Raw genomic sequence first — 23,033 nt, forward strand, 5'->3', positions numbered from 1 at the left:
GGCACTGTGGTGTTTGTTAAATAATGGTGTTGTGTTAGTTGTATTTGTTTGCAACAGAAGCACTGTTAGGTGTAATGTTGTGTTAAAATCTTCTACATTACGTACACAGCTGTTAATAAGCTAAAAGTGAAACCCACGATCATATGCTATAACAGCTGTTACAAAATGGTTAAGGTACTTGTGGACGTGATCCTGTCAACTACGCCAATGTAACATTTTTTTGGAAAGGCACCTAAAACTGGGAGGCCTGAAACGTGTACATAAAATGAAGCTACTAAAAGAGTAGCTAAGCATTTGTTTTAAAGAACAGAGTTGGTCAGATCTTTTATTATGAATTTGCTACAGCAACAACCTTATACTTGTCTCACGGCATGCAATCTGTAATTTTTTTATATCTTTTTATTGATCACTGTTATAAGGCAAGCAACAAAATGAGAAGGTTTTGTTTTATTGCACTAAATTAATGTAAGTGAGATAGAAGAGTCTGAAAAGTAGACTGTTACTTTTTCACTGTTTTGTTCATTGCATAGATAACCTACCCAGTAAAGGATTTGCCTGTTTATGACGAATGCAATGATTTCAACTCTGTATGCTATTGTGTTTTATTAGTCATGTACATTTTAATGATCCAGACCTCTGTAACCATGTTAAAGTTTACACATTATATCTAAACTACTTTAGTGCAGCTTATCTCATAAGCTGCACTAAAGTAGCTTATCTTATATAATGTGTAAATTAGCTTATCTTATATAATGTAGAGTATAAAGTAGTTTAAAGTAGCTTATCTTATATAATGTGTACATTACTTTAGTACACATTATATCTAAACTACTTTAGTGCAGCTTATCTCTTTTCTTAACTACGTTATTTATATAGTTAATAAAAAGATAAGCTGTTTGATTGGAAATGGGATTTTTATTAAAGGCTCAGGATGCCTTATAATACATAATATAATGTGAACTGCATTCCAATATGAAACTCTACTTTTCCAAACTCGATAAGTATGTAGTCTCCAAAATCTACTTTGTGGTTTGTTAGTACAGTTTGAAATTCTATTATAACAAGATTCTGAAGGTGTCACGGATGTCTTAACAGATATTATGAACCCTTATTAATAACATGTGTTATAGAACATTATTTGCAACAATTTATAATCTTTATGTACATACTATGCAGACTTGTTGCTTAACTAATCTTTAAAATTTCTGTAATGTTTTGATCGTAGGAACTTCATCACTTGTTCATGTCTAAAGCTGACATCAAGCACAACCTATTACAACAGATTGACACATTCGTAGCATCAACAATGCCTTCTGCATCACTTAGAAATACAACACCACAATCTAAAATTGTATCAGATTTGTGTACTAAGAAGAGTAATATTCAGGAGGGCTGGCTGACTGTGGTGGAGCAGTTGACATTGTTATGTGATGAGAGAGTGTTGTGTGGTCATGTTGTACGTCTGTGTGAGAGAGAGGTGGATGTGATTGGTGATGGAGTGGATGTGTTGTCTATTGTTGGTGTGGAGCTAGGGGATGTTAAAAGGAAACATGCAATGTGTCAGGTAATAATGTGTGTGCCGTGTGTGTGTGTGTGTGTGTGTGTGCGTGTGAGTGTGTGTAGTGTGTGTAAGTGTTAGTGTGTGTATGTAATGTGTACATGAAGACTACAATCAACTGGAGACAGATTTACATGATACGTATTAAGCTATTATTTTACAAGTGGTGTTAACTTATTTCAGAAACATCTCCAACAATCCAAGAAGATACAGGCTGTACTGCAAGAGATCATACAGTGTTTATTCAGACATGTCAGTGTTGAGGTATTGACCACATGTCAAGCTCAGAACTATCAAATGTTGGAGCAACAGGTAAACCATTGGATTGTGTGATCGGTGTATATATGTACAATAAATCCATATAGTATGTATTGTCAAGTATGTGTAGTGTTAGTGTATGTAGTGTATAGTGGAATCTCCGTTATCACATCAGTTAGCTATCAGTTTACAAGGGTGGTTGTACTATTAGAGTATTTTTTTGTAGCTCTGAGAAACTGCAAGGGGAGAGAAACTTGTTGACGTAATCTTTCTCTCATATAGCTATTTGTATGTATAAATTTGTTTGCTAGAGATGATGCGGGTAATAAGATCCTGGTATTGTGACATTGCAGGCTTCCTCTTAATGCATGCGTACCATTCATTTTTGCTTGATAGTTCAGCCCATATTCTCCTCTCCTTCCTTATGATAACCCCAATCTTGCAATTAACGATTAGCTTAATTCACCATGTCAAAATGATGTTAGAAAGACATACGATTTCTATATACGTAGCTACATATGTTGTGTGTGTGTGTGTGTGTGTGTGTTGATCACTACTTTGTATTGAATGGTTTACATACTAGAAGCTGTAAGTTTCTATGTACTCAAGCTGTTATGCAGTTTTTTTTTTGACGTATCTTCATCTCTGTAAACACCAAACCTCCTATTAAAATTGGAGTTGGCCTGTTGAGGTTGAGATCACCTGATCGACAGCTTCCCCTGTACCACCAGCCAGCAGCAAAGTTTAATGCACAATTTGCATTCAGAAAATCATTGTCGTTATCTCAAGTGGAAAACTTCCTCACGTTTTGTGGAGAAAATGTGTTAGCACCTGTCCCAGTGTATCCTCCAATCATCAATGGATATTCTGCAGTAGTGTTACCCACACTGAAGTTAGTGTAGTGGATGAAAAAGAAAGGACCATCAGTTGTACGTTGAAAATCTACTCTCAGTTCCCATTGCCCGTTTCGTGTCATACAGTGTAACTTCTTCAGACCATACCAGAAATCTTTTTGTAGGTCTCCAATCCTTCTTCGTAATCTACCCAATCCCTATTAAAATCTGTTTCTCCCCCTACCGTATTTCTCTGTATGACAGTCCACCCTCCATCAGTGGTGTTCATGTCACAGTAGACATGTTGAGTAGCAAAGTTGTCTGCACACACATCTGAACAATCAATGTCTATCTCATAGACACTAGAAGGTGCAACACTCAATGGAAAGCTAGTGAGGTCACAGCAGCTGTTGATGGTTACCATGGCTGGAGTACATGTTGTCCTCACCATATTACACTGTTCAACCAGGTTCTGGAAACGTTCATCAGCAGTGATGATTGTAAATGACAGTGTTAATAAAACAAGCTTTATAACTTCCTTCATTGCTGCAAATTTGCTAGTTCTTTATTCTGCTCCTTTTGTGCCATAGCTTCGGAATGAAGCAATTTATAGTAAACACATATCACATTTAGAAGGTTTACAATTAGTTGTATATGTTGTACTTTAACTTAGGAATTTCACTTCGCCATTTTTCTTACCTTCTGATATCACATTCTTTCCAAAAGTGGTAACACTTAATTATGACTTCCTATTGATGCTCTTACAAGTTGTCTGGCTTCATTAGCTCATGTCACATGTCACTATGGTAATGGTTAGACACCTTCCTTTTTGGGACCACCTCTACTATTGTGAAGAAATGGTTTAATTCAGTCGAATGTTGTTGAGACTGCTCTCTATAGCCTTATGTACATATTAGACTTGTCATTTGATTCCAAAAATGAGGTGGTTAACTGTGGATAGGAGATTGTTAGTGTTTCACCAGTAATGCTCTTCGTATTCAGTCCAGTTCCTGTCAAAACTGACTTCACTTTCTGCTCTATTTCTCTGTACCACGGTCCATCCTCCATCATCAGTGTCCATATCACAGTATGCATGTGTGGTAGCAAAAGGGTTAAAGGCTATATAAACCCTTACAATGCCCACAGCTATACTTATATGCTTAATCTTCTTCTTCACTTTTTCAGAGTTATCATTTGTTTTCATTGCTTTGTAAACACAAACATGTGAAAAGGTTGAAAATTCTATCAAAATAATACTATTATCTAAAAAATTGTATAAACTGTTCACAAGATTATTGTTCACAACTTCTCTATAATCTATTTTGCCATTCACTTTCAACGAACAAAGTGAACACCATAACAATTTCACCCAGTTTACAAAAACTGTGAAAGTTTATTTCACACAAACGTTCGTTCGTTCACACATAAGCTTACTGGTAATACTTTCTACACATCTACAGGTTAGTCATCTCAATGGGATGCTACTATCACACACGGAGGATTTACACATGATAGAGACAACATTGTATTCAAGACTGGCTCTACTCAAGCAGTTCTACCACAAGTGGCATGACTTCAGGTTGTGGTTGACTGACACAAGACATCTACTGAAATCCTCCGGCAAGTCACTTTCCAGAACAGAAGATGCCAATAATACCTTACCCAACCCTGAAGAACTAACAAGATTACAGGTGTGTGTAGTGTTACTTTACATACATGTATACATGCTTAGAATTGAAGGATTGAAAGCTGTCAGATTTGTTAATGTGGGGATGTTTTAGTAGTCCAAAACATATTGATATATCCTACTATACTCTAATGCATGATTACTGTTATATGTATGTGTTAATAAAATCATTTATTTCACTAATCTGTTTTCTTTTTGTCAGGCTAATTGTCAGCTAATTGGGGCTAAACAACACAGAGTGAAGTCAGTACAGAATCTTGCTAATGAGATATTGAAGTTACCAGCTCCACAAGAGGAACTAAACCAGTTTGAGACAAAAGTCAACACCACCTTACAACAATGGGATGATGTGTGTAGTATGGTGAGTAGAGTTGTATGGTTAGGTACGATAATATAAGGGTTTATTATATCACAAATAGACTGTACACCTGGTATGTACGTAGTATCTCCTGCCTGGAAACTTCTTTGTTTGGGATGAAATTGTAAATTTCCCATGTACATATAGCTAAAGTCTTTGAGCAGGCTGTAGGACCAGGCGTCCTACAGACCTTCAGCACTTGTGCTGTAAAGCATTAATAAATAAATAATAAATAAATAAACAATGCTGTAGTCATGCCTTTATCATAATATCCCATACCCAATTGTGCAATACAATTGAATCTTCTAATCCACATACTTAGAATATACTGAAGTATTTCTATTAAGAAAGGTGTCTTTATTTCAAGGTCTTAAATGTATGTATTCATGCTAGCCCAAGTTAGACCATTAGCTAGTTTCCTGACTATGAAATACTTTTCAAAGCATACGATGTTCATGTTTGGTTGCTATAATTGTGTTTATGTGAAAAAAAAAAAAAAAACTTGTATTCATGCTATATGTGTTTGTACTTTATTGTTCCACCTTGTAGTGTATACCATCAGGAGGTGTTAACAGTCGTAGTCTACCTAGTTTGTTATCTAATGATGTCACCGGTGACACACCCCACACATCGCATGTACTGATCAGTCTGATTGTTAATGTACAGGAGGAACTGAAACCAGATCACATGATCATGGGACACACCCACCAGCTGAGAATACAGTTATCTCAGCTAAGAGTAAGTGGTGTGTGTGTGTTAGGTTGATGTTGTGTGTTTGTATGTGGAATTGCTATTCCTGAGGCAAAGTCTTAGATGCCCATATATATATATATATATATACTTTTTTGTGTGTTTTTTGTGTCTTATTACATATTTGGTCTTTCAATAGTGTCTGGAATACAAGATGAAAGTTGCTGGTGCTATTCTAAAACAAGTCAAAAATGCCAGCAAACAAGCATCAAGAAGGAAGCATCCTTCATCTAAGAGTTACGACTACATTGATGCCGTCCGTCCGGTATCACATGATATTGACAAGTTACATCATCATCGATCATCAACCATCAGTCAGTCTACCAACCATTCTGAAATGATCACCATCAGATCTAGTAACAAATCTGCTACACTACCAGGACACTATAGAACATCGTGAGTTGTAATATAACATGTGCTATTTATCTTCAATAAGGAATGCTTGCATGGGTTTTGTGTAACACAAATGGCACCTCATTTTTTAATAAATACTACATTATTATGGCAGAATCACTACAATAGGGTCACAATAAAATATCTAATGTATGACATCAACATACACTGTTTTAATAACAAGATTGTCCCTAGTGGGGGCTGATCTTTTAACCCCTAAAGCTGTGTTTGGCACCTAACAAATTAGCATTAAGTGGTCACTAAGCTCAATAAATATTATATGTCACAAATAAGCACTTACGTAACACGTACAAACGTTTACATAGTAGAGTTACATTCCTCCCTATCTCTACAGTTACAAGTTACCGGCATCCATCATCAAGTTGTTTGCTCTTTGGAAGAGTACTTGGTGTGTGCTGTGTGCTAAGAAGAGGATACTTAATGCACTGCTGGAGAAGTGGAGATATTTTGAGACGTTACGTACTGGACTGGTGACCTTCTTGACTGAGGCTAACTCTTACTGTAATCCTCCATTTGAACATCTTGGTGCCATGATGTCTCTGATGGATATTGATAGTGAAATGAAGAAATATAAGGTGTGTGTGTGCGTGTGTGCGTGCGTGTGTGTGTGCATTGTGTAATACAGTGTACATAGGTCAAAATGGTGAGAGCGATGTTATTCACAATGTTATTATCCATTTTATGGTGTAGCGTCTCTCAGAGGAGATGATGCATTATTCTGGTCAACTGACTGAGTTACAGAAACTAACTCGTGGTCTACTAGACATCAACTCTGCCACCTCTAATGCTTACCTGGAGAGTCAAATGCGTCTACTACAGGAAGACTGGGACACATTTGAAGAAAAGTGAGTGAGAATTTCAATGAAGTGTACACACCATTCATGCATATAGCCTTAATAAATGTGCCATTGCTTGCTGTACAAGAGTTGCAATACTAACAGCCTATTATGTTGAGTGCATATTATACAATAAAAGATCTCGTACTGGAATATTTAACTTTAGTCATATTGGGTAGATTAAAATTGTTTACTTTTTCTGCCATTAATGTTTATAAGAATTCCCATACAAGCATGTCATTTTTAGTACTACTTGTACATACATGCTCACTCAGTTTTGTGGTTTGCTCTTTTTACTTGCTGTTCTATCCACTAAAGGTTCCTGGAGGTCAAGCCGATATTCAGTGCACTGTGGCTACGTTGGCAAGTCTTCTATGAGGTGCACAAACAGTGTCTTCATTGGCTGAATGAGTGGCTGTTGAAGACTGACCAGTTCTTGCCTCTGGCTAAGAGTGACATGAAGTCTGTAAAGAAAGAAATGGAACAACTGAAAGTGTGTAGTCTGTTTGTGTATCTCAGTGTGACTGACTGACTGACTGACTGACTGACTGACTGACTGACTGACTGACTGACTGACTGACTGACTGACTGACTGACTGACTGACTGACTGACTGACTGACTGACTGACTGACTGACTGACTGACTGACTGACTGACTGACTATGTCCTTGTCACTATAGGAGATGAGGCTGGAGATAGACACTCAAGAAGATACATTAATTACTGTCAAGCAGAGAGCACTGGAGCTGATCGCTGGCACTGGAGGAGGTCATATAAACCAAGAAGCCATCCAAGAACACATGGAGGTGGTGAACCGCAAATGGCAGAGACTGAAACACTTGACAGTTCAAAGGTGTGTACTAGCAGAACCTGTTGATATTGACCACCTTTTGTGTGTCCTTCTATTATGCCATGTATTGATTTTAGACATGTCAAACTGTGTATAGTTCTACATTCAGAATGGCTTCTAAGTCACTGTTTAATGCCACATTACAAATTTTTTCTGGCTTAATTGTATGTAAAAAAAAAAAAATATATATATATATATATATATTCAAACATATATTATATTAAAATCCTTCTGCATAATGGAATGGTTATGTGCTTCATAAAGAATTTTACAATGATGTTATAATATGGATTCACCAAATTTCTGCATTGTAAATAGTAGTGTGGACTGTGCTGTTTAGTAAGGACACCTGCAGACTTAGTTAAGGTCTCTTAGTGCATATAAACTAAACTGAAAACTTTTGTTATTAGTCAGTTCCAAGGTGTCCATGTTATAAGTTGCACTGTATAGGTAGTTGTGTGTGTACCATGAAAAAATTTAATGCTTGGAAGTTCAGGTATTTCTATACGCTCTTGAATATGTCTTTAAACTGTATATTATTGTACTCTTCATCACATGCAGACAGGAAGCAGTTGAAGTAGTTCTGGTGGAGAAACAAGACATTGTTGAGAAGTTAGCTAATTGTGTAGCATGGCTGAAACAAGCTGAAGATCACATGAGCCAACAGAAGGAAATTGGCAGTGACTTCTCACAAGTGCAGACCCAGTACCTTATACATAAGGTGTGTCCGTCTGTCTGTCCACCTGTGTAGTATACATCTGTCTACCTGTGTTTGTACTTTGTATGTGTTTGAATAGGTCAGTGCATTAGTTTATAAAAACAAGAAAATTTATTTCAACCATGAACATCATTCCAATATCACACTAGTGATTTTAGGTGCCTTGTAATTTATCTACTAAAACCCACAATCTAATGTGATATCCACTGCTAAAAGCAAATGATAATCTGTTCGTTTTGCAAAACACAATTTTATTTTTTGGAAAAGGTCATACATCTTTTGGAGACCTTTGAACCGATAAGTAGTATCAAGATTATTGTAATCCTAAGAATATGTTTATGTTGAGGCTGTGAAAATCAGAGCAACTATAATGGTGATCTCTAGTATCTCAAATTTGTTAACATGTGGCAGTATTTCAATTGGAACACACATAGAGATATTTACAAAATTAAGTGACTTTAGTGCTGCTGTAGCTGGTATCCTGTCATGACCTACTAATTCCCATAGTTAATCTGATCTATATTGTTAATGTTATTGATAACTGTGTTCACCAACATGCAGGCTTTCTGGCAGGAGGTAGAGGAACAGGTCCCCAAGATAGAGTTGATCATCGTAGCTGGTAAGAGGTTGGTGAGTGATGTGGACTGGATGGGAGAAGATGAGCAGGAGCATCATGTGATGCAGCAGATCACACAACAATACTTGTGTGTGGAGCGACGATGGCAACAATTATTATCACAATGTCAGGATTGGGGTGGACTACTAGATAATCTTTACCCTGAAATGAAGCAGTGTCAGGTACTACCACCTGTGTGTTATTATTAAACATGGTATAGACACATTGTACATAGAAGTACCCCCTACCCCATAGAGGTATTAAAATCAGTTTGTTGTATGTCAGAATACAATGGGACCTGGACTTCTTAAAGATTACCAGTGTAATCATCACCTTAATATTTAAACTAACAGGAAATCAGGGATTTCTAATATTTGCTTTAAAATTGTGTGATTTTTTAATTCACCACTGCATAAAGTTATATTGTTATTCAGTATTCCCATTTAATCAACTCTACACAAACAGTATAACCATTAACAATGATTGTTCTATTAGGACAATATTAGGGACTTTATAGTGCAATCACTGTTAATAAATGTGTGTTCCGTATGCATTTAATCTATTGTACTTGTGTCATTAGATACTGTGTACCACACTGGGTCAGAGGTTGACTGAAGCTGAAGTGTCATTTGGTTGTTTTGAAGACATCACAAACTGTAAATCACTACTAACACTTAGAGATGAACTGGGAGCACAACAAGTGAGTGATGTATGGATAAGTTTTGTAATAGGAACTAGGGCTGAGCGATACTGCCATTTCAGTATCACGATCGATACTAAAGCCACTATTCACGATACTGAATAGTTCACGATACTTATGAATAAGACAATCATAGTTGCTGCTACATACTGTATTGCTCGGCATTCCTGCAGGAAGTCCTTATAGGTGATAGTAAACTAGCCACTATCATTCTTGTTTACAGTAACAGTTATTGTAACACATGCTTTGAGGTTATGTTGTGGTGTTCACACCTCTCTCCAGGGAAAACCAGGTGGGTGGACTTTATCACTTACAAGGATTCTTAGCCAAGTACTGCATAACAAATGACAGTAATGTACAGGCATGGTATCACGATAGTTAATAACGAAATATCGCGATATCGATATTTTCAAAATATCGTGATATATCGCTAAAACAGTAGTATCGCTCAGCCCTAATGGGAACACCTAACAACATTTTGAAAGTGAAATGTTGTACAAGATCACTTTTAAGGAGTAAATAAAATAAACTTGAATTTTCAATAAAGCTCTTTCAATTCTTACAGGCATTTGAAGCAGACATTAATCCACTGGGTGAACTACTGGAGGCTATTATGGGATCACAGCGACGTCAACTTCAACTAGGTGTCAAAGTTGCCAAGGAGATGACCGACCTGTCCAAAAGCTATTGTGACCGGTGGAACCAGTTAAAAGCCACGGTGGCCTCACGTCATACAAGGATACAAGAGTGTATTACTGAGTTTGACACCAGTAACATCATGGACAGCAGTAAGTGATGTTCTTGTATGTTAATATTCCACTGAAGCCATACTTCAAAAGGTTGTATAGTGGTAGTTATCATCAACAAAGTGTTAATGTGAGCTCAAAGAAAAACGATCACCAACAGAAGCCAGTTATGTTACAGAAATCTTGAACTTTATATTGACTGTTTTTTTTTTAAAGCGACATCCTTTTTTTTTTTTTTTTACAATTCACTTCTTTTTAACAGTTATTATGGTATTACTCATTCTTATATCTGTAAACCCAAAAGCCAGCAGGCTCTATTTGCAGAATTGAAATGTTAATTTTCACATTTTACATTCTTAGTGTGGTTGTCATATTACTAGAATTTTAGTGAAATTTTCTTTATATTGCAGCACTGCCTAAGGGATGGTCTAGGTCAAGATCAAAGAATGGAGTACAATTCTTCCTAAAGTGAGTGTCCAGTTAAACATGTGTATCTATAACAAGCCTTTTTGTTTAGTGTAACCTTATAGGATATTCTGTAAACTTAGCTAATTGTTACTGTGTTCCAATGGTGCCACCTGGGATTGTTGACAATAACACTGATGTCTGATTGTCATAACTGTACGTTGTACAGCTTTGAAACAAGTCTATTAAACACGTTTCACACCTTAGCTGTACTTTATGGAAAATAAACTGTTGTTTTTCAATTGTTTGTTTTATAAACTAAGTCCCACAATCAAAGTTACCATGGTGACTTATATAAAGCTAAGCCTTACTTATTTACTGTGCAATAATTTACTCTAAATAGAACGGATTTTTTGGAAGGATTCCTCATGTACAATTAGTACATACATTTGGAGGAGTCTTGAATGCTAGAAGTCAAAGACATTGTTATTCTTTCTGTTTATTTCTGAGTGGTTACAAGAGTCTTTCTCAACCATCAAACAGTACAGTAGTGTTGTAAACTAAATCCCACAATCAAAGTTACCACGGTGACCTATATAAAGCTAACCCTTTCTTATTGATGTTGAATGATTTATATACTCTAAATTGAACAGATTTTTTGGAAGGATTCCTCAGTACTATTAGTACATACATTTGGAGGAGTCTTGAATACTAGTGATGGGCGATACCAGGATTTTCAGAACGATATGATATTGACTAAAATTTACCGATATTGATACTTTTCGATACGATATTGTAACATTAATTTGCACGTGTAAATTGCTAGTTTTCACATAATTTGATATTAGGTAGCTATGGCTATACACAATGGGGATTTCCTGTCCACATACACAAGAGTAACAGTAATTAGAAAATTTCTGAAGGTAATGGAAAGCTACAATTAACTATTAAATAAGCTAAAATAGACATTTTAAAATTAAATCAAATCACGTGATGTATCGTATCGAAATATCGAGTTTTGGAAAATATATCGATACTTTTCGATATCAGCAAAAAATCAAACGATACGATATAATATCGATATATCACCCAACACTATTGAATACTAGAAAGTCAAAGGCTTTTTTTCCTGTTGATTTTGTTCCTAAATGATTCTAGAAACAGATATCTTCTTCAACTGTCATATGGTACTAGGCCTATATGGTACAGTAGTACTGTATTGTATATATCATGATGATTTGTATCCTCCCACGAAAGTAATACTGACTAAAGTCAGTCTTGCAATAAGTACCTTAACAGCTCCTTGGCAGTATTGGTATAATCCAACCCAATAATGTCTTCAGTGTTATCCGAAACACTTTCAGTGTGTTGCTACAAAATTTGTTTAATTCTTTTTGTGAAATTTTCTACTTACTGACATTAACTGATGACTTCAGATGAGTGTAACTCGATAACTGCTAAGGCTTACAAGCTTGCACTTTTAATATTAGACGCCATTTCCAACAGGTACGCACCTTTTGGCATACTGCAGTAGATAGATTACACTCATCATACGATTGCCATTGTCTTCCTTTGTGTCATTGACATTTTCTGCTTTATTCAAATAACATGCAAAGCCATTGATAACTACACTATTGGTGAAAAGAAATGAGACATTTTTCGTACCATAACTCAGTAGGCTATCATTCTCCATCTGCTGAACTGTGTAAGCAGAACATAGTTGAAAACTAAGCAATGCATTTATGATACATTGGCTTTTTTGTAAAGGTGTATAAATTCTGTGGTACAATTATATAGCTTTATACGTCTGGTGCAATTCATTGCTTTTGTGCGATTGTTATAGAAACTTGCAAAGAATGAACTACAATGGAAACTGTCTAAAGCAGGCCAGGAATATTTGGCCTTTGTAGAGAGCTGGCTGCCTTACTCAATATCCTCCATACAGCAGCCATAGGCCACAAACCAAAGGCTAACTTTTATACAAAGGTTCTAGGGATCTATATAGTTTAGTTACACATTCATGCACTTAGCTACACTTCGGCATACCACTAAATTATTGTACGTATGCATGTAACAATTGGTTTAGTATTTGCTATTTTACAGTCGTAATGAGAACTCTATGCAGTGGGAGCATCCAGAACTGACAGCAGTCTACCAGGCCATTCAGAACAGATATCGTAACATCAAATTTTCCTCTTATCGCATTGCCCTGAAACTGAGAAGCATCCAGAAGAAAATACAACGTAAGTCAATGACATGTTGAGTGATATACAGAAAGTGTATAAATGTAATACATTCTGAAATGTGTTTGTTCATGTGTACATTACTGTGTGACTTGTAGTAAACATGGTTCGACTACAACATGCTCTCGATGCGTTCATCAAACATGACCTGCTGATTCGTCCAGACCTCACAAGGATGATCACGTGGTCAGAGATGTGTGCGGTCACCAATAGCATGTTCCAGTTTGCTGAGAGAGAGTGTAGTGGTGAGGTGTTAAATGTTACCAGATCAGTTGACCTGTTAACCAGCTGGACCATGGATATTTTTGATGTGTAAGTGGTAGAGAAATTGTCTGTTAGTACTTATAGTGATTTCAATGCTTATTATATTAGGCGTTAAAGAGACTTACAGTTTGTTAACAAAGCAGTTTTCTCCTTGACAATATAATGACTTCTTTAGTATTAAAAACTGTGTTCAGATTACACTGTGTATGATACTATGGTGTAATTATCTTTTTAATTTGACTGCTAGCACAGATTGCTAGCAGATTTTCAGTATAGTGTAAGTGATCTGTTATCATTTTGTGGTTATATTCTATTTGTGTTGCACTGCAAAGCTTCTATTACTATAATGTATGTAATTGTTCCTCCTATCTCCTCCATAGTAATCACACTGGTAAAGTTCCTGTAATGGCCTACCAGTGTCTGGTGGTGGTGATGACTTCTGCTAAACTGGATGAGAAGAACCGACGTAAGTATTTGAGTATTCTGTAGAAATCCTTAACAAAAGCACTTTGACATCTTGATACTTAAGACACTTATCTATGGTTTGATTTGTGTTAGTCTAGATACGTGTTGCCCTTACTACCTTACTATTAGAATTTCACAGTATTTTCTAAATAGAAGAGTACTATTCTACTTGGTCCTCTTCATCACGTTGTTTTAATTACTCTTACAGAATTGTTCCAGCTGATATGTAATGAGAACCATTATGCTGATTATCCAACACTAAATCAACTGCTACAACAACTAATAAAAGTAAGAGAGTATAATTTCGTATCTTGTATAATCTGTTGTCAAGCTTTTGAGTTGGTTTGGTGTAGAATATTGACTTTTGCACATACATTGTAAATTTGTACCTTAACCACAGTTGCCAGAGAGTGTCAACGAACATGAGTTTTGTTCCCCACAAAGTGCCAGTAATAGTGCAGCAGAGTGTTTCAACAAGGTAACGTATGACATATAGGTGTGTGTGTGTTGTGTGTGTGTGTGTGTGTGTGTGTGTGTGTGTGTGTGTGTGTGTGTGTGTGTGTGTGTGTGTGTGTGTGTGTGTGTTCTGTCTTATGTGTGTGTGTGTGTTTCTGTCTTATGTGTGTGTGTGTGTTTCTGTCTTATGTGTGATGTGTGTCTATATGTGTTTGCATGTAATACATATTATTTGTCTATAGGGTAATTATTTCATATCAACGCGTACGGCTGATCAACTATGCTATACATTTCTACAGGCTGATAATCCACACTTCATTCACATCAACCAGTTCCTACATTGGATCAATGAGGAACCAAAGACACTAGGATGGCTACCAGTACTACACAGACTGTCTGCTGCAGAGGAAGGTAAGATAGAACATACTTAGCAGCTCTGTTGAATTCCAATATCATATTACACTTGTGTAGTCAAAAAGCACATACTGTACACATGCACACGCATACAATGTATTAATTTTGTATGGCAACACATTTTTTTTCTTGTTCTTCTTTTCTGATCTGGATAGTAATCATTGTGTCCTTGTTTCATTTCAGTGGAACACAATGTCAAGTGTTCAATATGTAGAGTCAACCCTATCAAGGGATTTAGGTATGCTTAATGTTAACTGCATGACAGTGATACTCTAGCTATTGTAGTATTATTCTTTATGATTTTTTTTTTTTTTTGTTACAGATATCGTTGTTTGCAGTGTTTCAACTATAACATTTGTCAGGTGAGCAAACATTGTGCAGAAACAGTGGAACAGCCATAAGTATATAAATAATAAAATTATTGCGATGTTTGTGCAGCTACATAATATCTATGTAGTAAGGTTTGGATATTAGGACAACCAAATTTTGTTTGATCATTTGTGATACGCCACTTGATATGGGAGTCCAGTTGTACAATTTGAGCATTATGTATTGAAAACGTGTGGTAGTTTCTTGTGTGTGTGTGTGTTTTTTTCTGTATTTAGAAATTTTCTTAAATGTTCATAGCCAGAACTGCTCTGTCTTTACAGGAATGTTTCTGGTCTCGTAAGACATCTAAAGGACACACACTGGCTCACTCTGTTCATGAATACTGTCTCAACAATGTGAGTTATCAGTGTAGTGTACTACTCCAGTAATTGTTCACCTTTTCTCTTTCGTGCATGTTTGCACATAAATGTACAGCATCAGTTCCTTTGCTCTCAAAACTGTAGATTTTTGTTGCTGTACATTTTTCTCACTGTTAACTATGTTTCTTTTACATTGTAGTCAAGAGCTCCAGATAATGTTAAGGGAGTTGTGAAGCTGTTGAAGCACAAAGTTGGCCTGATAAGAAAGTCATCTTTCAAGAGTCTCTCCTCTATGTCACCATCTGCCAGAAGAAAGCGTGCTGAATCTTATGGATCATACAGTAATAGAAGGTGAATATCCTCATTGATAATTGGGAAATAAAGTGCATATGAAAAAAAACCAAAAAAAAAACCAAACACATTCTGCTTTCCACAAATTTGTTACACGGCACTACATGTTACCATAAATAATAGATTTGTCATTTGGGTTGTGGAGTCGATTAGTACAATTTATTAAAAATGGCCACTGTTTACAAAAAAGTAGTGTAAATTTGATAAATCACAAAGCTATATATACATACTTTAAAGTACTACTGTTGGATATAGTGCCTTGAACACTTAGACAATGTGCGTACATGCTTGTAGTGCTCCATCGATACAAAAAATACCTGCTGATCCGATACCAATTCCCAGTAGTGAATATTACTGATGCGAATACCGGTAATTGCCAAATGATTTGTTTGTTTGTTTATTTACACTAGTGTGTTATAACAAAGTGAATACATTCCAAGTTAGCTATGTATTTGCAGTGACTGTTCTATTAGAGTATCTTGATCTAGTGTCATGCAAACGTGATAAGTTGCAGGTACTCAATGTTTAACAAAACAAATCATGCTCAAAACAATTTTCAGCCTGTCATGCTCCAAAGTTTTGCTAGCATAGCATCATTTTAAGATGATGAAAATTTGGTGTGAGTGGCCCCAATTTGATGCCAATCTAATTATTGGTGGAACACTAACTGTTTGATGTGTTGAAAGACACACAAAATTATACTAATATTGTTGTTGGCTCACAGTTCTTCACAAGGCTCCATTGATTCATGGAGTGTGCCAGGGACAACCTCAACTCCACTAGCTGCTCACAACAGGTCAGTAGAGAACCCATCATGATTAATATTGATATTGTTCTTGTTGCTCATTTGTAGGTTACCTGGTCCAAGTCATGGTCATTCACGTGAGGTGTGTAGACTTGCATTAATGATGATGTAACTAAGGCAATTAGTACTGCACAATTGTTTAAATTAGGAATTGAGTTAAAAGAAAGAAGCTTGTGTTGCAGGAAGACTGGACTCTATATATCCATTGTTCCACCAGTATTGTTCTCTATACAGTGGTCCTCTATTATCCCACCACAATTATCCGAACTTTCTGTTATCCAAACTGTGCTTTGTTTTTTATATAGCACTCGCATCAATGCTTTAACTGATTTATGGAACTTTCTAGTTATAGCTTGCAGCTATACACTAGGACTCATAAGTAACACGCATTGCTCAAATTATTAACAGCCTGAATGCACACAAACTAGTTTAGCAAAGTAACTGACGCGTTGTTCACCATAGTTTGGCATCGTAGATGTTCACGTATTTTGGCAGGTTTTGGTCACAACCCACAATCAATTCTATTGTGACACATGGTGAAGTATTTCCATGATATCTCCAGGACTTGTCCGTTTACAATAACAAATGTAACAACAACATTACCTTCTCCCACCCATCATCGAAGTATTTGGATATGTCTATAAAAGCAATCCAGTGGGAGAACTCGTATTGGCTGGGGTGATTGATCACTCAGTGCTGCGAGAGCTATCAGCCTTCACCGGCTTGGGTGATTAGTCATACTGGCGTGAGCACCACGGGCTATTAGTCTGCACTAGAACTGTGCTTTATTGCCCACAAAGAGTGTTTTATTGAGTGCTTTATTGTACAATTAAAGCACTTGTTGCGGTGCAATATAGCACTCTTTGTGGGCTATAAAGCACTGTTTGCTCTAAAGTGTGCTTTATGAACTTTAAAGTACACTTTTTCCTTTGATCTCACCCACACAATATTCTATAAGTGTATATACAGCAGATATGTAATGTGTATAATGTGTTTAATTACAGGTTAAACCCAAACCCAAAAGATTTGCTGCTTCATATGAAGTGTTAGAAAATAGCAAAAAGTAAGTCAGTAAAGGTACTGAATGTTGTGTAGACAGGATTATGTGTTTAAGATCACAAAAATATTTTTGCTCATTTTTTAATATTTACTCTTACTAAGCGGTATGGTATTCAGTTGAGTATGATGTGAGCAATAACATAACAGAATGAACTATAAATCTTCTGGTATAGAATTTGGGTTAGTACGACCTACAACCAAATTGTCAACACTTTCTGTGCCTGTTGTAGACATTTCATGTTTGGTTAATGGTTCTCTTGTGTTTATATCAATGTAGCCTTCCTGCTGAGGTTGAAGTAAAGAACAAATCCAGTTCTCTACCAGTACCAGCCACTACTACATACAGGACAGCTACTAATTCTCATCTTATGCCACCTATCCAGCCCCTACTTCCTAGTCCAAGTGAAGACCTGTCACACCCACCTGTAGAGAACAGGTCACATGATCAAGAGCCAAGTTCAGAAAGCGCTAAGCAGAGTCTACAGAAGAGAATTCAATTGTTGCAGGATCATAACCTCAGCTTGTTGAATCATATTAAAATGTTCCGCGAAGTCATTGACAAAGTGAGGGTCTCTGTGTTCGTAATGCTGTTCGTAGTCTAGAAATAAATTATCTGTGTGCAATGTATTGATGAAGCCCATTCATATGTAGAGCTTTGTGCAACCACTTCAGTATACAATATGCACTTATTCTAATAGATCATTAACCTGTGACAAAGTTCTGTAATATATGAGTCACCTTTATTGTTCAGTAAAACTATTGGGGTCCTACTTAATACATCTATAGTAAGGTAGCTAGAGTTGGTCTTCCTCAATACATTGTATGTGTACATGTGGTATCTGTACAACATAATTGTTACGGTGTTGTTTCTTCCTTACCATAGAGGAGACAATCTCAATAGTTACCATGATGTAATACCTGTCACATATTTTCCTCGTCACTCAACATCATTCATTTCAGATAAGAACAACTATTTTTTTTTCAATTCACATAAATATCAGTTTCTGTACATATTCACACATTATTTTTTAATACCTCTCTGTTATATGATAACAGTATTAATGTTAAAATCATTGTAATGCGAACAATTCTCAACTGGACAATCTTCACATCATGTCATAGTGACCTTGTACATGTTTACATCACTTGCTGTTTTATTAACAACTAGTATTACATTCTAGATCTAAAAAAACTTTCAGTGTAAAAGAGCAAACCTGAAACTGTAGTTGTAGGAAGAAAGCAATAAGTAAACAACTGATATCATTGCTATAAATATCATAACTTATATACATTACAGGGTTGTTTAATAATTACCGCTTTGGTTGTGCCTGGACTGCACTATAGACTAGGGGATTGAGGTCAGTATTATTCTACAGAATAGCATATTCTAGCATTACTCTCCAGAATGGAATGGAATAAACCGACACTCCGGCAATATGTGCCTTCCAGCCACAGGCACGTTACTGGTCAACTTCATGGGCGTTGAGTAAATTTGCTCATAGACTAGGTTACCTATGGCCTCTACACTAGACTTGAGTCTAGGGCTGGGTGATTGTGACATTTTGCTACTTTAACAATTGTAGGATGTAACATATCACTTTTATGATAACTATGATGAGACTGAGTGTTTACACGTTTTCATGCAATAGTGAAATGTTACACACATACCACTTTTAAGGAGCTAATAAAATGAAATTTGATCTTTTCGATGAAGTTCTTTTAATTATTACAAGCATTTTGAAGCAGACATTTATCCACTGGAGGCTATTATGGGATCACAGCGACGTCAACTTCAACTAGGTGTCAAAGTTGTCAAGGAGATGACCGACTTGTCCAAAAGTTATTGTGACCGGTGGAACCAGTTAAAAGCCATGGTGGCCTCACGTCATACTAGGATACAAGAATGTATTACTGAATTTGACAGCAGTAACATCATGGACAGCAGTAAGTGATGTTCTTGTACCAACAGAGGGTTGTTATGTTACAGAAAGTCGTAAACTAGTGGCTGTTTTTTTTTGTTTTTTATGCGGCATCCAATTGTTTACAACGTAGTTTTTTGTGTAGGTATGGCTTTATATTTGCAAGCCCAAAAACCAGGCTCTAATTCCAGATTTGAAATGTTAATTTTCACATTATGTATTGTAGTTGTCATAATTAAGAATTGCAGTGAACATTTCTTTGTATTGCAGCACTGCCTAAGGGATGGTCAATATCATGACCAAGAATGGAGTACAATTCTTCCTAAAGTGAGTGTCCAATTAGACAGGTGTATCTATAACAAGCATTTTTTGCCTTATAGGGTATTCTGTAAACTTAGCTACTGGTTACTGGGTTCCAATATATTATAGTGCCACCCAGAGTTGTTGACAATATCCTTACTGTCATAACTGTATATTGTACAGCTTTGAAACAAGTCTATTAAACACATTTCACACCTTAGCTCTACTTTATAAAAAATTAACTGCTGTTTTTCAATTGTTTGTTTTATAAACTAAATCCCACAATCAAAGTTACCATGGTGGCCTATATAAGGCTAAGTTTACTAATGTCTGAAGATTTCCTCTAAATAGAGATTTTTTGGAAGGATTCCTCATGTACAATTAGTACATACATTTGGAGGAGTCTTGAATGCTAGTCAAAGATCATTATTAATTTTATTCTTTCTATTAATGTTTTATTACATGTATCTTCAGTATTACCCAAAACACTTTCTGTGTGTTGCCACAAAATTTGTTTTATTTTTTTTTTGGTGGAAATTTCTTGTTACTGACTACTAACTGATGTATTCAGAGTTTAGATGAGTGTAACTTAGTAACTTCTAATGGTACAGGCTTGCACATTAGACAATGTTTTAACCCAACAGGTACATATGTAGATTTTGGCATACTGCAGTACCGTATTGCCTCGAATTAAGGCTGGTCTTGTATAACGCCTGGTCCCGTTTAGTCACCAGGAGTATGCAACATCATAACAAAAATGAACGCCAGGTCTCAAATAAATTTCTATATGCAGCCATCATTTTTAACAATTCCGGGCGGTATTATAAATGATGAAGTGAAGAACATTTTATAGTAAGAGTTCCTTTTAAGCTGGTATCTGTGAAATATGCTGAGGGAAAGAAGCATCAAGGAGAGTCCAGGAGAGCACAACACCAAGGTAAGAAGTTGACCCGTGAATGTTTATCAGATACGTACTAGTAATAGCATGGGTAGCAGTGAAATTTGGGATAAATATCACGAGTGTTGTATTGGAAATGGGGATAAATTTCACTCGGCTTCGCCTCGTGAAATTTACCATTTCCAATACAACAAGAGTGGTATTTATCTCAAATTTCACTGCTACCCATGCTATTCCCAGTTAATACCATACTCGCTGCATATACACATGCTGTGCATTAGTGTTGCTATGTACGCAATTTGTCACTATGTGTACTAAACACACGTCGACACTAATTGGCGCTACATTGTTAACATAAATTCTAGCCAATGAAATTACAATTACAACTTTTTCACTGCTGTCAGTGAAATACGGGATAAATTTCACTGCTAATATTGAGACTTTTGTATGGGCAGTGAAACAGGTATGGTATTAATATATAAATCTCATAGTCGCCGGTCTCATTTAGTAGCCGGGGTAAAAAATTGCTTGAAAGAAATAAACACCTGGGCCATAATTCGATACAATGCGGTACATATCATCGTACATTTACCATTATCCTCCTTTGTTGTTTGTAAGAATAACACAGAAAGTGTCCATCACTTTTGTACCATAATTCGAAGTAAGCAGTAGACTATCTTTCTCTATCTGCTGAACTGTGTAAGTGGAGCATAGAAAACTAAGCAACACATCTATGATACATTGCTTTTGTGAAGGTGGTGGTACAGTTATAGCCTTATACATCTAGTGCAATTCCTTGCGTTTAGGTGAAGCATACAAGTGATGAATTACAATGTAACCAGCTGCAGGCCAGAAATATTTGGCCTTTATAGAGAGGTGCATGTCTGTCTAACTACATGTAAATGTCCTCCCATACAGCAGCCATAGGCACAAACCAAACTTTAACCGTTGTACAGGGACCTATATATTCAAGTTTAGTTACACATGCATGCACTTAAATCCATTTCAGTACACCACTAAACTATCGTATGCACACATGTAACAATTGGTTTAGTATTTGCTATCTTACAGTCGTAATGAGAACTCCATGCAGTGGGAACATCGATATCCAGAACTGACAGCAGTCTACCAGGCCATTCAGAACAGATATCGTAACATTAAGTTTGCTCTTATCGCATTGTCCTGAAACTGAGAAGCATCCAGAAGAAAATACAATGTAAGTCAATGACATGTTGAGCAAGCATATGAATTAAATGTATTCTGATGTGTGTTTGTTTATTAGTGTATTACGTATGCTGTGACTTATGGTAAACATGGTTTGACTGCAACATGCTCTCGATGCGTTTGTCAAAAACATGACCTGCTGATTCGTCCAGACCACAAGGATGATCATGTGGTCAGAGATGTGTGCGGTCACTAATAGCATGTTACACTTTGCTGAGAGAGAGTGTAGTGGAGAGGTGTTAAATGTTACCAGATCAGTTGATCTGTCAACCAGCTGGACCATGGATATTTGATGTGTAAGTGGTAGAGGATTTGTATATCAGTTCTTTTAGTGATCCCAATACTTATTATTATTATTACTAGGCCCAGGGCAAATACAACCAAGTACAATCACCAACGGGACAACCTACTAATGGGGCATTTACAAACAGTGCATGGCCAACACAGTGTGTGCAGGTAGAAAAGATGCACAGAAATACAATTCTAGAGGAATTGACTGGCACATAAACATAAGGGATGTATTAGTATGTAATTACAATCAGTGATTATCTGACCATGGAGATGTGAGGATGTGAGATTGCACTTTAAATTGTGAGAATAATGGTATTGAATCTGATGCCCACAAGCAGTAAATCCAACGGATACTTATTACATTAATTTTATGCAATTGTACACAATGTACATGTGTTACATGAAATGAGGATGGATTAAAATACTGGATTAAGACATGGCTGGAGTTGCTAAGAGCAGACCATGGTGATATTGGGATAAAAGCAGAGTATTTGAACTGTCTATCACCTACAACTGATATCTGAGTTATGTATATATTTAACACGAGCTGGGTCATTTGTACTAAAATAATCACATGATGCCATGGATATGTTGCAAGACCTAAAAAAAACTTGGAGAACAAAATTAATGTGGCTGAAATGCAGTACCAGAATTTCATGGATAAGTCAGTGTGCACAAGTATGTGGAGCATTGCTGATGGCTGCAGACTGTAGCTACATAATTATAATAAAAGCAGTTAATAACAAGTACAACCACGCACACAGCAATTATCAGCCTAAGGGCACATTTTGTGTATGTTGTGGTTGTTCTCTCCATCAGCGTTCAGTATGTGCATGTGGAATGTAATTTGGCAGTGAAGAAAATCCATCCCTCCTGGAGGAAGACTGAATGTGGCCCCGACTAGACATTGGGTGACCTGCAGTTCG

At 36.4% G+C, this 23,033-nt stretch overlaps 1 protein-coding gene across 1 annotated transcript in view; it reads left to right on the plus strand.

Moving 5' to 3' along the window:
- Nucleotides 1–18,679, plus strand: part of LOC136247224 (uncharacterized) — a 137,931-nt gene extending 119,252 nt beyond the window's left edge. Inside the window, exons 19-48 of the mRNA XM_066038860.1 lie at nt 1,226–1,564; nt 1,742–1,870; nt 4,110–4,340; nt 4,539–4,697; nt 5,244–5,432; nt 5,584–5,840; nt 6,193–6,433; nt 6,549–6,703; nt 7,013–7,187; nt 7,375–7,547; nt 8,106–8,265; nt 8,824–9,060; nt 9,459–9,578; nt 10,144–10,366; nt 10,735–10,792; nt 12,833–12,972; nt 13,071–13,284; nt 13,617–13,702; nt 13,910–13,989; nt 14,102–14,179; nt 14,457–14,568; nt 14,755–14,809; nt 14,894–14,933; nt 15,222–15,296; nt 15,460–15,611; nt 16,336–16,407; nt 16,465–16,498; nt 17,421–17,479; nt 17,753–18,038; nt 18,359–18,679. Of these exons, the coding sequence (XP_065894932.1) occupies nt 1,226–1,564; nt 1,742–1,870; nt 4,110–4,340; nt 4,539–4,697; nt 5,244–5,432; nt 5,584–5,840; nt 6,193–6,433; nt 6,549–6,703; nt 7,013–7,187; nt 7,375–7,547; nt 8,106–8,265; nt 8,824–9,060; nt 9,459–9,578; nt 10,144–10,366; nt 10,735–10,792; nt 12,833–12,972; nt 13,071–13,284; nt 13,617–13,702; nt 13,910–13,989; nt 14,102–14,179; nt 14,457–14,568; nt 14,755–14,809; nt 14,894–14,933; nt 15,222–15,296; nt 15,460–15,611; nt 16,336–16,407; nt 16,465–16,498; nt 17,421–17,479; nt 17,753–18,038; nt 18,359–18,376 (4,347 nt within the window). The 3' untranslated portion in view covers nt 18,377–18,679. The remainder of the gene's footprint in view (nt 1–1,225; nt 1,565–1,741; nt 1,871–4,109; nt 4,341–4,538; nt 4,698–5,243; nt 5,433–5,583; nt 5,841–6,192; nt 6,434–6,548; nt 6,704–7,012; nt 7,188–7,374; nt 7,548–8,105; nt 8,266–8,823; nt 9,061–9,458; nt 9,579–10,143; nt 10,367–10,734; nt 10,793–12,832; nt 12,973–13,070; nt 13,285–13,616; nt 13,703–13,909; nt 13,990–14,101; nt 14,180–14,456; nt 14,569–14,754; nt 14,810–14,893; nt 14,934–15,221; nt 15,297–15,459; nt 15,612–16,335; nt 16,408–16,464; nt 16,499–17,420; nt 17,480–17,752; nt 18,039–18,358) is intronic.
- The last annotated feature ends 4,354 nt before the right edge of the window (nt 18,680–23,033 follow it).

The sequence above is a fragment of the Dysidea avara genome, chromosome 2 (assembly GCF_963678975.1).
Source record: "Dysidea avara chromosome 2, odDysAvar1.4, whole genome shotgun sequence".
In the NCBI taxonomy this organism is placed as follows: Eukaryota; Metazoa; Porifera; class Demospongiae; order Dictyoceratida; family Dysideidae; genus Dysidea; species Dysidea avara.